The following is a 12694-nucleotide window of genomic DNA, read 5'->3' as shown; positions in this document are numbered from 1 at the left end:
AAAGTTTAGGCGTCAGCGTACCTTGTTTTATTTTTTAATCTTTTAATTTTTAAAAATATCATTTATTTATTTATTTGACACAGAGAGATCACAAGTAGGCAGAGAGGCAGGCAGAGAGAAAGGGGGAAGCAGGCTCCCTGCTGAGCAGAGAGCCCAATGAGGGGCTTGATCCCAGGACCCTCAGATTATGACCTGAGCCGAAGGCAGAGGTTTAACCTACTGAGCCACCCAGGTGCCCCCAGCATACCTTGTTTCAGACAAAAAGTGGGTCTGATGACTAATCCTATAGTGTGGACAGGGATTTGTGAAATATCGGGCAAAACCAAACCAAGCAGCAAAAAACCCACGACCATCACCAACCAACACATGCACACTCTCCCAACCAACCCCCCGACTCAGGAGACACATTTCGGGGAGTTGTGGTGGAGGTCAGGGCTCGCAGGCCTGGAGAGGAGGAAGACGATATTCTGCAGCATTTCTCCAAAGAGGTTCTGTGGGTGGATAAGCCCCTCAAGATGTTCTATTTCAAAAGGGTTCTGAGGACAAAGAAATTTGAGAAGTGTCCTTCTTGGACATTCCCTCTGCATGTTAATTTATTGAAGCCATTGAGAACTTCTCCAGTTAAGACAAATATCCATTCTGCTTCTCTGCTATTAATCAAACATTGTTTGACCATGGGCTTCTTCCCCAAACTCATTAAGTTTGTTAATATTGAATATTATTTGTTTCTTGAAACACACTGTGGGAATGTTGATCATTGAGGTGTGAAGGCTAACCGTGGAAGGAAGAAAGAATCTGCACAGAGCAAAAGAGAAGGAACCAGAGAGCCCAATCCTCTGGCAGGGTGTTAATGTCCTCTGGCAACCACTGTATTGTGTGTGTGATGGCCACCTGACTCTGTCATTTGAATTTTTACCTTCATTCCCTCAGAGTGGGAACACAACTGGGTTGGAAGTGAGGAGCCATGGTTTCAATTTTCCCTTCCACAGCTGAGTGCCTTTGGACAATTAACTTCCCAATCTGAAACTCTCTTTTCACTATTATAAAATCAGAGTGTAAAGAAATCATGTTGATTGTTCTTTCTAGGCCTAACTAGATGATTCTACCCCAACTATGATAATGGGAGAAAAAAGGAAGATAGGATTTGCTTGAATTCTCTTCTTGACCAACTTTTCTGGAGTATAAAAGGAATGGTGTATGGAATAGAAATCCTGTAATACAACCATCTGTGCATAGGTGATTTCTAGTCCTCATTAATCTGGTCGTTGTGATTGAAGATTGAGAGTCATGGGGGCAACCTGGATGAAAGCAGTTTTAGTACTGTATTTGCTGTCATTCAAGTCTTTTTTTCTCCTCGCAAATAGTCCAGAAACTTTCAGCAGCTTGATCTTTAATTAAAGCCAAAGGGCAACTTTAAAATTAGTTCTTTTAATTAATTGTCCTTCAGGTTGTACAATCTGTGATTGCACTATTCTTGGTTATTAAACACAGTTTGCACTTTAAAAAAATCAAGATGTGGTTGAAATGACTGATTTAAATGAAGCTAATCTAAAAATATGGAGAAACACAATAGGGCAAGTTATTATGCAAAAGCATCTATGTATTTTGCATATGGCAGTACTTTCCTTTAATATAATGTAAAATTAAATTAATTGGAGAGAGAAGTTATAATTGCCAGAGAAGCTAAATCATTGATCTGATGTCGCGTATTAGCTGACTGTTGTTTTTCCATAATTCTCATTACCTGGGTTCTGTAATTAAATAATTTAGGGACTGAAGACCTAAAGTCACTTGCAAGTTGCATCCCAAATTATATGAAACAAACTGAGTCAGTCCCCAAACTGATACCAGATTATCGCTAGTTTCAGATATAATGTTCAGTCCACATTTGATTAGAAAGGTAGAAATCAAGTTCTTGGAAGTGGAAACTAATCCACTCTTCCCCACTGAAACATCTGCCATCAGGCAAATCTTCTCCCCACTCATCATGTTGGATCTGATCTCTAGCAACGATTCTCAAGCATTATGGCACATTAGAATTGCCAGGGGAAGTTTTAAAAATTTCCAGTGCCCAGGTCACACCTGAGATTAATCAAATCAGACTCTCTGGGGGTGTAACCCAGGTGCCAGTATGTTTATAAACTTCTCAGGAGATTCCAATATCCAGCAAAATTTGATGACTTGTGAAGCAGTATAGCCCAGTCAATGAATTTCCAAGTTAACTGCTTATATGACTTACGTTTAAAATTAGCAGTATGTAACACATCTGTTTTTATTTTTCAACTCTTCCGTAGAAATTGCCTCAGTGGAGGGGCACCTGGGTGTTCAGTAGGTTAAACGCCTAACTCTTGATTTTGGCTTAGGTCATGATCTCAGGGTTGTGGGATTGAGCCCATCAGGCTCCATGTTCTGCACGGAGTCTTCTTGAAATTCTCTTCCTCTCCCTCTGCCCCTCCCCTGCTCATGCATGTGCTCGCTCGCTCTCTCTCTCAAATAAAAAAATCTTAAAAAAAAAAAAAAAAAAAGGAAAATCACCTTAACAGAAAACGAACCTACTCCTTAAAGAAAAAAGGCAAGTAAAATGAAAAAAGTGGGTAAGAGCTTGTGGTAGATACCTTTTGGTTCATAAGAAACTCCTTAATTGCCTTTCTTTCCCCATCCACACCAGAGGGTTCTGGTGGCCACTGGAGCAAAGTGGCCAATCAGAATACAAGTCTGGGATTTTTAAGTTGAAATTCAGAGTCCATATTTCTTTGTGGTTGGATGTATGAGCTGTGGAATGGCTGAATGTTCTGGCAGGTGGACTGAGTAGCTGAGAATTATGGGGAGAGATAACTTGTTTTGCAAACAAATTGGAGGTGAATGGTAGAGGCAATGCTTCTAAGACTCATTTTTGCTTGGTTGGCCTCCCTCCCCATTTTGTTAACAGTGCTTTATTCTTCAGGGACTATCTCACTCCCATTCCTTGTGGCCCTGGAGATAATTAACAAATCAAGCCTACAAGCTTTTGCTTTTTGAGCAGAGAGGAAGCAGAAGAAGGTGGTGAAAGGGGTGCAAGGCGCCAGCTTTTGCTTTGTCCTCAGCCAGCCTCCCGCTCCTTCAGTGGCGCTGTCATTTTGGTGACCATTGTTGGGGGAAACTGTTAGTTTCTGCTCCCGGATCCCTGGAGCTGCCCAGATTCTTGTCTTCTGTGGTCTGATTGTTCAAGAAGTCTTTGAATTCTGGGATCAAGGCTGTCTGCTGCTTGTGATTTAAGAATCCCAGAACAGTTTTCTAGGTCCCAGCTCAAATCACACGGAGGTTTGTAGCATTCTGTTTGGGGGCTCATGAGATACTCTTGTATACTTAAGGATATCTTAGCTCAGGGTGTTTTTGATATTTATAACTACATGTCTTAACTAGCACAGACCTTTAGTTGACTCCTCTGTTTACGTGGATTGTCCTGAGACTAAGGCAGTTTCTAGGACTCTCCAGGTCCTACTCCAATCTTCAAGGTCATAACCAAGATAGTCCAACTATTTTATCATTCTCTGTGCTTTCTGAAACCTCAGTTATTTATTTGCATTTTGTAAGTATGAACATCTTGGGGAAAAAAAATCCTAACAAAGGTATATGTTGTGAACAATAGGATTAAAAGCTTATCAAATAGAAACATGGTTCTAAATAACGTATGATCCTTTGAACAGGAGCCCAAATCTCTTCCTGAAAAAAGAGCTCTTATTTCCTCTATCAAGCAACATTAAATGAAATTATAGTCCTACCATTAAATCCAATTGTAAACCAGTAATTTTTCAATCTCCAATGGTACTCTTCTTTATCAAAAAATCTTTATTAAATAACAAAATATTCCAGCTAATATAAGTACTTCCTTGAGCTCAATATTAATATACTTGGCACACAATTCAAGGCTGTCTCCTCAAACTCAGGAAGTGCATGATTTCTTCCTGGTGACACAGCAGGCAGAATTACAGTGAGACAGCCTTTGTTTCTCCCCGCCAAGTCCCAGAAGTGGTGAGGTGTGGGCGGTGTTCAAATGGGTGACTTTTTAAATCTGGATCTATGGAGCTAGATTTGGATCATAACATTAGAATTTAGAGATAATTGGTGTAAAAAAAAAAAAAAAAAAAAAAAGCAAAACCCCAAACCAAAAAAGCACAGCACTGGGCTAATCAGCTTAAGTGATTAGCAATGTTTTGATCTTTGGCAAACTCTGGATGAACCTTAATGAAATGGAACAGTGGGGCCAGTGTTAACAACATGCGATCATAAAGTCTGACCAGGTCACAGTGTTTTCTTTTCTTGAGAGCCTAAGGAAGGGTAAATATTATCTTGGAATATTCTTTTTTTTTTTTTTAAAAGATTTTATTTATTTATTTATTTGACAGAGAGAGATCACAAGCAGGCAGAGAGGCAGGCAGAGAGAGAGGAGGAAGCAGGCTCCCTGCTGAGCAGAGAGCCTGATGCGGGACTCGATCCCAGGACTCTGAGATCATGACCTGAGCTGAAGGCAGTGGCTTAACCCACTGAGCCACCCAGGCGCCCCTATCTTGGAATATTCTGGTAAAGAATGCAAGCAAGGCAAATAAAAGAAGGCAGTTTAAAAGATATTTTTTTGACCATCATACTTTATTTTTAATACAAATAGGTAGTAAAAGGTACCCAAATATCTTTGAAACAAGAATACGTTTTCTGTGTATCAAGCCATCATTTACAGAGTAACACTGCAAAACATTTGAATTAATAACTCTTAATTTGCTTCCATAAGATTATAGGCAATAAAAAATGATATGTAGGATGAGAACTAACCAGTAAGAACCAATTCGAAGTCCTAAAATCTTGTCTCTGTATTAATTACTTCACTGTCAAAAAAAAAAAAAAAAAAATCACATGCATCTACAAAGAGAAGGTAGGCATCCTTAACACCAAACGTTATTTACAAAACAACTTCATTTCTCTCAGTTACTCTGGGTTCTGCGAGCCTGCCCGACACATGCACCTTGGGGCCAATGTCATGGTCAGCACGGCTCGCCTGCCCCGCCTGGGCATGGCCATTCTAGGCCCCGGAAGAAGGCTTCACACCAGCTCGTAGTATTTCCCGGTCTGGGGATCAAAGTAGCAGTTCAGACATGGGTCGTACAGCAGAGTCAGCACTTCCTCGTCCTCCTCCACACTCGGGTCTTCTTCACCTGCGGGGAGGGGAACCACAGACACGTTAGCTGCCTGACTGGCCCGGAACTCCTGATTGCCAGGGCAGAAGGGCAAGAAGGCAGGCCCCTCCAACCCTCCTGGGAGAGGTAGAATGTCAAGGCCAAAATGGAGGGGCACGGCAGATGTGCAGACTCTGCTCACAGCATTAGACAGGGCTGGCTTTGCTCTGAAGGACAAGAAAGCTGAGTGTGGAGACCGGGAAGGCACATGGCCAAGGGATTCACAGGATCAAGGATACGAGCGGGATTCAAGACGGGGGAGACAGTTCCAGACTTCACTGTGGGCCAGTGCTGTATGAATGCACCCTAAAAGTGCTACCAAGTAAACCCGAATTAAAATGATAATGTTGTTTAGGAACACAAGACACACAAAGCAAAGAACACGTACAGAAAACTATCAGGTGATGGGTAATTTCATCAGTGGGAGGAACATCCGTCACATTTGCTAGTCACATGGACGTGGCTTCATGTTTGTCTCTGTGACAACTATTTAGACATTTTGGAGGAACACCTGCTGCCCAAGTTATTAGCGCTTTTGGTTGGTTTCTAACACATGCCTTGGAATGAAAAAAAACAAAAACAAAGGTTTTTGTAAGATCTTTCCTGAGCACCTTATGTGTGCCCAGGGCTGTGCTAAGTACTTGTACACTCGAGGCTGCCTCCAGCAAGCGAGTGCCTTCTGAGTACTTCTGAAAAGCACATAATAGGAGTCCTGAAGCCAGGAAGGTAAGCCCTTCCTGAGCTGGAGAAGATCAGAGCAGGAAGGAGGGCTGATTAGAACACCCCTCTCTCGGGTGCCTGGGTGGCTCAGTGGGTTAAAGCCTCTGCCTTCAGCTCAGGTCATGATCCCAGGGACCTGGGATTGAGCCCTGCGTCGGGCTCTCTGCTCCTCGGGGAGCCTGCTTCCTTCTCTCTCTCTCTCTCTGCCTGACTCTCAGCCTACTTGTGATTTTTCTCTGTCGAATAAAAACAACAACAAAAACCAACACCCCTCTCTCTTCCTGAGCACAGGCTGCTGAGGACCAGAGAAAGCCCAGTCTCTGGGGCTGTGAGCTCACCAGGGTTACTTTCAGAGGGGCTCGGCTGTGGGCCTGGGGCTGACATGTAACAGAGGCTCAGTCAATACGGATGTTTCTGGAAAGTGGGAATACATGATTGTGAAAAACAAGTCTGTGGATATAAGTGTCACTCCCCAGAGTATGGGAAGGTGGTGGGACTCCATCTTTCCCAGCCAAGGTCAGATCGAGCTGGTGCATGGATCCTGTCAGGACAGTGACAAGCCTGAGTTAAGTCCCAGGGAGTGGGGCCAAGATGGTGAGGTCGGGGGCTGAGATTCTACTACAGCCATTCCTCTGACCATCCAAAGACCTAAAGCATGACTGCCCCTGCACCAGGCACTGAGTGGGGGATGAGATGAGATGGTTGAAGAAGAAGGTGCTGTTCTCAAAGAGTGTGCGGCGACTTGGGCAAAATCCAAGAGCCTCCAACTGACACTTATGGGCTACACGGGGTTCCAGCAGTCCTTCAAAAGTGGGGCTGGATGGAGGACTCAGAGCCGCCGCCTCACTGACTAACACCTCAACTGGTGGAGCCCTTTACAAAGCACTTCCCCATGCAGGAGCTCACTTGACCCTCCTGGGAAACAGGCAGGCGTCATGGTGCCCATCTGACAGAAGAGGGAAGGAAGGTCTACAGAGTTCACTGGCTCACCTGAGGTCACTTGCCGAGTCAGAGGCAGAGTCAGGGATGAACCTGGGTTTCCAGACTCTCAGTTCTGTGTTCTTTCTACCATACTGGTGCCCTGCTTTCCTTAAGAAGATGGTGGAACACGTTCAGGTGGGAGCCATTATGTTATGGGGATTTAAACATGGAAGAGCGTAACACATTGCAAAGGTGTCAAATTGTAAAGGTGTCCTACATTTGAAAAACTCAGGTTTGGAAACAAAAGAAATTTCATTTCTCACACTTCAAAGATCACAGAGAAAGATGAGAGTCCATGTGGGAGGGCAGAGGCAAAATCCGGGCTTATTAACTCCAGAAAAGACAAAGCTTGCGGTTACAGCAGCCCTTCTGGCCTCAAGAACGTCAAGGGTGGTAAATGAGAAAAAAGTTAAGACGATTCTGTGGGGTTCCAGGAGGAAGCAAGAGGATCAATGAGGGAAAGTTATGAGGAGCCAGATTTTGGCTCAGCACAAGGAAGAATTTTCTAAACCGTAAAGCAGACCAGGAAATGGGAGGTGGACCCTGGGGAGGGTGGTGCAGGGACTGGGGCGACCACTTGTGTCAGATTTTATTGTGCACAGGGCAGGACCAGATCCAGTGATCCCCGCGGTGCCTTTGATGAGTTTCTGTGACTCTTGGCTGCAGTGGCTTATGTCCTTGAAGTATGACAGGACTTTGCTAATGGCCACGTTAATGGTGGCAGCTGACCTGAGCACCCTGCACGGTTTCTAATTAAGAACAGGAAATCAGAGAAGGCAGGCTGCTTTTCCTTTACTTTCTATTGTTACCTTAAGAGTGGGCCCCAGGGTCCTGCCTCCACCTTCTTCCTTTAAGTAGAAGTTGGGAATGCTTTTTAAGTGGCTGTTTCTCGTGGAAGATGACCCCCTTTAGGTCACTTCTGCACATCAAAACGAGGGTGTGCATGTGTCCTTTATCTTCACATATTCAACCCATCATCCCGTTCTTATTTAGGCTTCTTCAGAGAACAGAACCAGTAAGTAACTTATGTGTGCAGGCTACATAATGGTGTCTATTAAATTTGTACTACGTCTAGGTGTGGATGTGACATTCATACACAAAACAAAAGCAGCTAGTGAAGATTAATGGTGGGGTGATGGGAGTTGCAACTGCAGAGAGGCTGAGAGAGCCCTGAGCCCTAGGATCCCGCCCACAGGATGGGAGGGAGCTCGGCCGCTGCCTACCCAAATGACCTTTGGGCAATTATGGGTTACTCTGCCTCACTGGACCCTCATTTCCTTATTTACCAAATGGAAATAGTACTGCCTGTTTCATAGGGTTTTGTGGGAGACAAAACTGGACCCTGGATAATATGCATAACACAGCGGACACAGTAATTCTGCAACAAATGATCGTTACTGTTACTCTTAAGGATAATGACAACCTTGAAATAAATCACGAACTACAGGTTATAAATTGCTTAGTCACTCAGAACAAAAACACTGATAAAGTTTAGAGTCCTAGGATAAGGCTTCATAGAGACGGACAGCATCACACGGAGACAACGAGTCAGACAGGCCTGGGTCCAAATCCCATTCTACCACTGGGTAGCTGCGGGACCCTGGGAAAATTCAGCACTCTGAGCCTTAGTCTCCTCATGTGAGGACAGTAATCCTACTTGTGATGGTACCTATGACAACTCAGTAAGATGCTCAGTAAGACTCCACAACACACACAGTGAATACTCAATAAATGTTGTTACAGTTGTCATCATGAAAAACTGAAGAGAGCCGAGGTAGACACAAAAGGGACACAAAAGGGGTGTGTCCACTTATACCTTATTCCCCATCTCCAAACTGTGCCTGTTTGATTTTTTACTACCAAGAGAAAAAAAAAAAATAGTGGATTTGAATGAAATACAAAGACCCCAACTAGCTTCATAAAGGACATTATCAAGAATTCAAGAATTCATCTTTAAGTAAAAAGAGTACTTAAACCAAAAATTGCGTATTTTTAAAAAGTAAAATGAATTTTCCCATCAGGTGTAATGTTAAAATCATGGATCATCGAGGTAAGTGATGAGAAGTCAACCCATCTCAGAGGTCTTTGTCCATGTTTTTACTCCATCCACACACTGGGGGAAATTCTGACCTCTGGCGCGTAAGTTACATGCCAGGTTACTCTTCAGCGTACTCTGGAGCTGGTACTTTCCAAAAAGATAAAATTTTAAGCTGGTGCTATTAAGTTAGAAAACTCAATACATTTTAGGACCAGTCAAGAATCTTTCTAGATGAAAATAACAGTTGTAATGGGCCGTGGGTCTTTATCACCCAACTGCAAAGGGATTGATGTGGATCCAATTCATTAGTAGGGGTTTTGCTACATAATGCATACAAACTGAAGCAGTAACTGCTATGTAAATGCATTCGTTCCAATACGTATCACCATAAAACTGGAACCTCATGCATTATAGCCATGGGACTAAAGCAGGTTTTGTGGTTTTTAGTACTAAAGGTTTAAATGGATGAATTTTAAAACTCTACCAACAATGACACCCGTACAAAAATTGGGTGACATTATGTATAATTTTACATTGAAATAAGTGCTTTAAACTTGCATAAAAGGTTTTGTTTTCATTATAACTTAATTTTCAACGCCTCCAATTTACATCATTTTAAGCCATTGTAATCCCTACGTAATGAAATGATAATATCATTAAGCAATTACCACTATGATGTCAAGCAATGGGAAATGTTTTGAAAGGTAATTATTGTGCATGGGTATGGGGTAATTTTCAATTATATTCTTGAATGGTGCAGGGTTTGTTTTTCCCCCCAAATGCTAAATTGCTCTATTTAAAGACTGGCTACAGAAACTCTGAAAGGACAAATTAACAAATAAAACCATTCTCTGCTACCACACTAAGAGCATCCGGACAGGGGTCCAAATTACATTTTTACTCTTCTCCACATAATAAAGTCATTTCCAGTGAAATAAAATTGCCTTTCAGATAATAATCTATTTACAAACTTCCAGCTTCATCCACTTTGAATTGGTTAACAGCAATAATGGAAGAAAAGCCAGCGGAGCCAGACCGAATGCAGCAATATTAGCTGCCCTCCCCTCTGTTAGATCAGTTCAGGCAAACAATTCCTTCAGTTCACCTTTTGAAAATCCATTAATATAAATGCTTAATTATCTATATTTATCGCGTTTTAACCACAGATAATAGAAAACCTGTATGCGCAGGCTGAGTCCTCAAGCTTGAAAACAAATAATGTGGCACCGGTTTATCAGATTTGAAATCTCTGAATCAAGACACTGCACTTGATTTTCGATTTTCTGACGCTGCCATCCAGAATTTTTTAAAAAAAGTTAATGCGTTTTCTCTCTTATAGATCTTGAGAACTGATTGACTGTACTTTTATGTGCATACTAATACACTATTGTTTAAACAATTCAATGGTGAGGGATCACCATTCCAAACAGTCAGCCTCAGGATCAATAAAGATGACATTTTAGATAAGATTCCGCAGAGCACCAGGGCCTCACAAACTCTCCCACCAACGTTTCTCACAGTAGGGCAAAATTAACTTGCACTAAAACCTGAGAAAGTCTACTGTGAACTGCTGAATTTTGTTTTTTGGCAAATATGTGTCCTGGGATGAGAGAAGGATAAATGATCAAGGATGGGATAAAAAGGAGGAAAAGATACTTTCTTGTATTAGAACACCATATTGTTTCTTGGAAGGCAAATAACTCGCCATGATTATAGTTCAGGTTTCGTTTGGGAAATAAGTATATCACCCTTTTTGCAAAAACCAGTGGCTATATTTTACTTGGAAAATGCCATTTAAGACAACATATTGAAGTATTTGGAAGATTAACTGGGAATTAGTGTAATTTCATTCTTTCCAGGTAGTCTCCACTTACAAATGTGCAGAGATGCAAATGTGTGCTTGTGTATCAAATCATTGAGTTAAACTTAGTGTTACATCTTAAACTTATACGTTACATTTTAATTTTATCTCAGTAAAGCTGGGAAAAGAACCTACAAAGCAATTGTGCACTTGGGAATGTGCAGCTTGTGACTCTGAGTGTGTTTTGTTACACACCCAGGTTAGTCCCTAACCAGACTACTGAGCTGTGAAACCCATAATGTCTCAATGGCCTGATCTCAGGCAAGGTGGCAACACTGGAGCGAGAAGCAAATTCACCCCAATTTCAGCAAGGGAAGCTGAACTCACACCTTGGACTAGGAACATTTCTGGGGTGCATCTGGGGAATAAGTAGGTGGGGATAGTTCTAGAATAAGAGAGAGAATCTCTGACACCAGCAATGTGTTTACTTCCCTACTTACGGGCTCACTTCTAGTACTCCTAGAAGGAAGGCACCTCTTTAGCCTAGTGAGGGCGTTGATCACCAGCCCCCCATCTCCCAACCACTTTCGTGCAGAGAAGACACCCCCGAGACGCTGATAGCTGCATAAGAGGAAATACGTCTCTTCCTCAGGGTTAATCTGAGAGCAAAAGCAGCTCCTTGCCTAACAGGGGAAGGGGTGGGGACTCTGGATTCCGCAATGTCATGAATACTAACGAACATTATAGGAGCGGAGCCTTGAGATGGGGATGCCACAGGTTGAAGGGGAGTACTAAAGGGAGTACTATTTTATCCAGAAAGCTTCAAGAAAGAGAACTTCCTAAATTTAAAAATTGCAGTGGACACGTCAGTTGTATGGTTCTTACTGACCTCAGTGGGAATTCTGTGGCCTTGTAGCAGCATGGGGGTTAGAGGTATAGATTGCTAGGTCTGACAGGCCTGGGTCAGAGTCCTGCTCCACACTCTGGGTTTGTGACTCAGGCAGTGACCTTAACTTCACCTGTACGGTGGGGGACATAACATAGCCTCACACCTGGCAGGAGGAGTCATCGTGAGGTAACACAGGAAAATCTGACATTGTGGCGGGCACATGGCCGGTGCTGACTTCTCTTATTACTTCTACCTTGCCAGGATTGTTTTTTGCGGGGGAGAAGGTCTCTTTGCACCTTAAATAAATCTTGACGATACAAGGAGGATCCAAAGAATAGACCAAATCATACTTCTGTTTTCCATGGGCAGATGATTCACGCAAGCACTCATTAAATATTTATTAAGTGTGGACTGTGTCCTAGGCGCCAAGTCAAGCACCTGGGGACACCATGGTTTTTCAGTGAAGCATAATCTCTGTAAGATAGCTAGTAAAACAGATTTTAGAAGACTGAGACTCATCGTATCAGGTGGATGTCGAATAACCGTGTGGAAGGAAATAAGACTCTGGAAGGCCTCCCCTGTTGTGCCCAGAGCACATGGCCAGATTCCCCTCTCTCTGCTTAGCTTCAAGGAGCCATGAGTCCTAAATTCTTGGCCAGTAGTTCGGATATTACATCTTTACAATCAGCATCTGCTGCCTATTTGCGTCTCGTGGGAGATACACCCATGTTCATAAAGGAATATCCTCTATGGCCTTGCCATAAAGAAGGCACAAGGATGTTGTTTTTATGGGATTCTGGCAACTCCACAAGCACTTCTGAATGTCTTTCTTACTCAAAATCTATGTAAACTGCAGGAGCGGTTCTGCAGGCCTGACGAGAGAGGTCATTAATATTCCATTTTGGAGCTGGGAAGCATGAATAATTGAAGGGTCATATCTGTAGAGGAACAAATGTCAAAAACAAATTGACAACTATTCTTCAAGCAAAGTCTGCTTTATTTTCCAAAGGTCAGCTTGGTAGTTCTCTTGAGTAAGTTCTGAAATCATAACTTCCCAT

General features: G+C 42.7%; 1 protein-coding gene across 5 annotated transcripts in view; it reads right to left on the bottom strand.

Moving 5' to 3' along the window:
* Positions 1-4607: 4607 nt before the first annotated feature.
* CFAP20DC (CFAP20 domain containing) overlaps positions 4608-12694 on the bottom strand; it is a 253242-nt gene continuing 245155 nt past the window's right edge. For all 5 annotated transcript variants that reach the window (XM_082739068.1, XM_082739070.1, XM_082739069.1 and 2 more), the window contains one exon: positions 4608-5186. In XM_082739068.1, coding sequence (XP_082595194.1) covers positions 5074-5186 — 113 coding nt within the window. In that variant the 3' untranslated portion in view covers positions 4608-5073. The remainder of the gene's footprint in view (positions 5187-12694) is intronic.

The sequence above is a fragment of the Mustela nivalis genome (genome assembly GCF_964662115.1).
Source record: "Mustela nivalis genome assembly, chromosome: 1".
NCBI classification, from domain to species: Eukaryota; Metazoa; Chordata; class Mammalia; order Carnivora; family Mustelidae; genus Mustela; species Mustela nivalis.
Note: the sequence above shows the minus strand (reverse complement) of the source record. Positions and strands in the feature narration are given on the sequence as shown.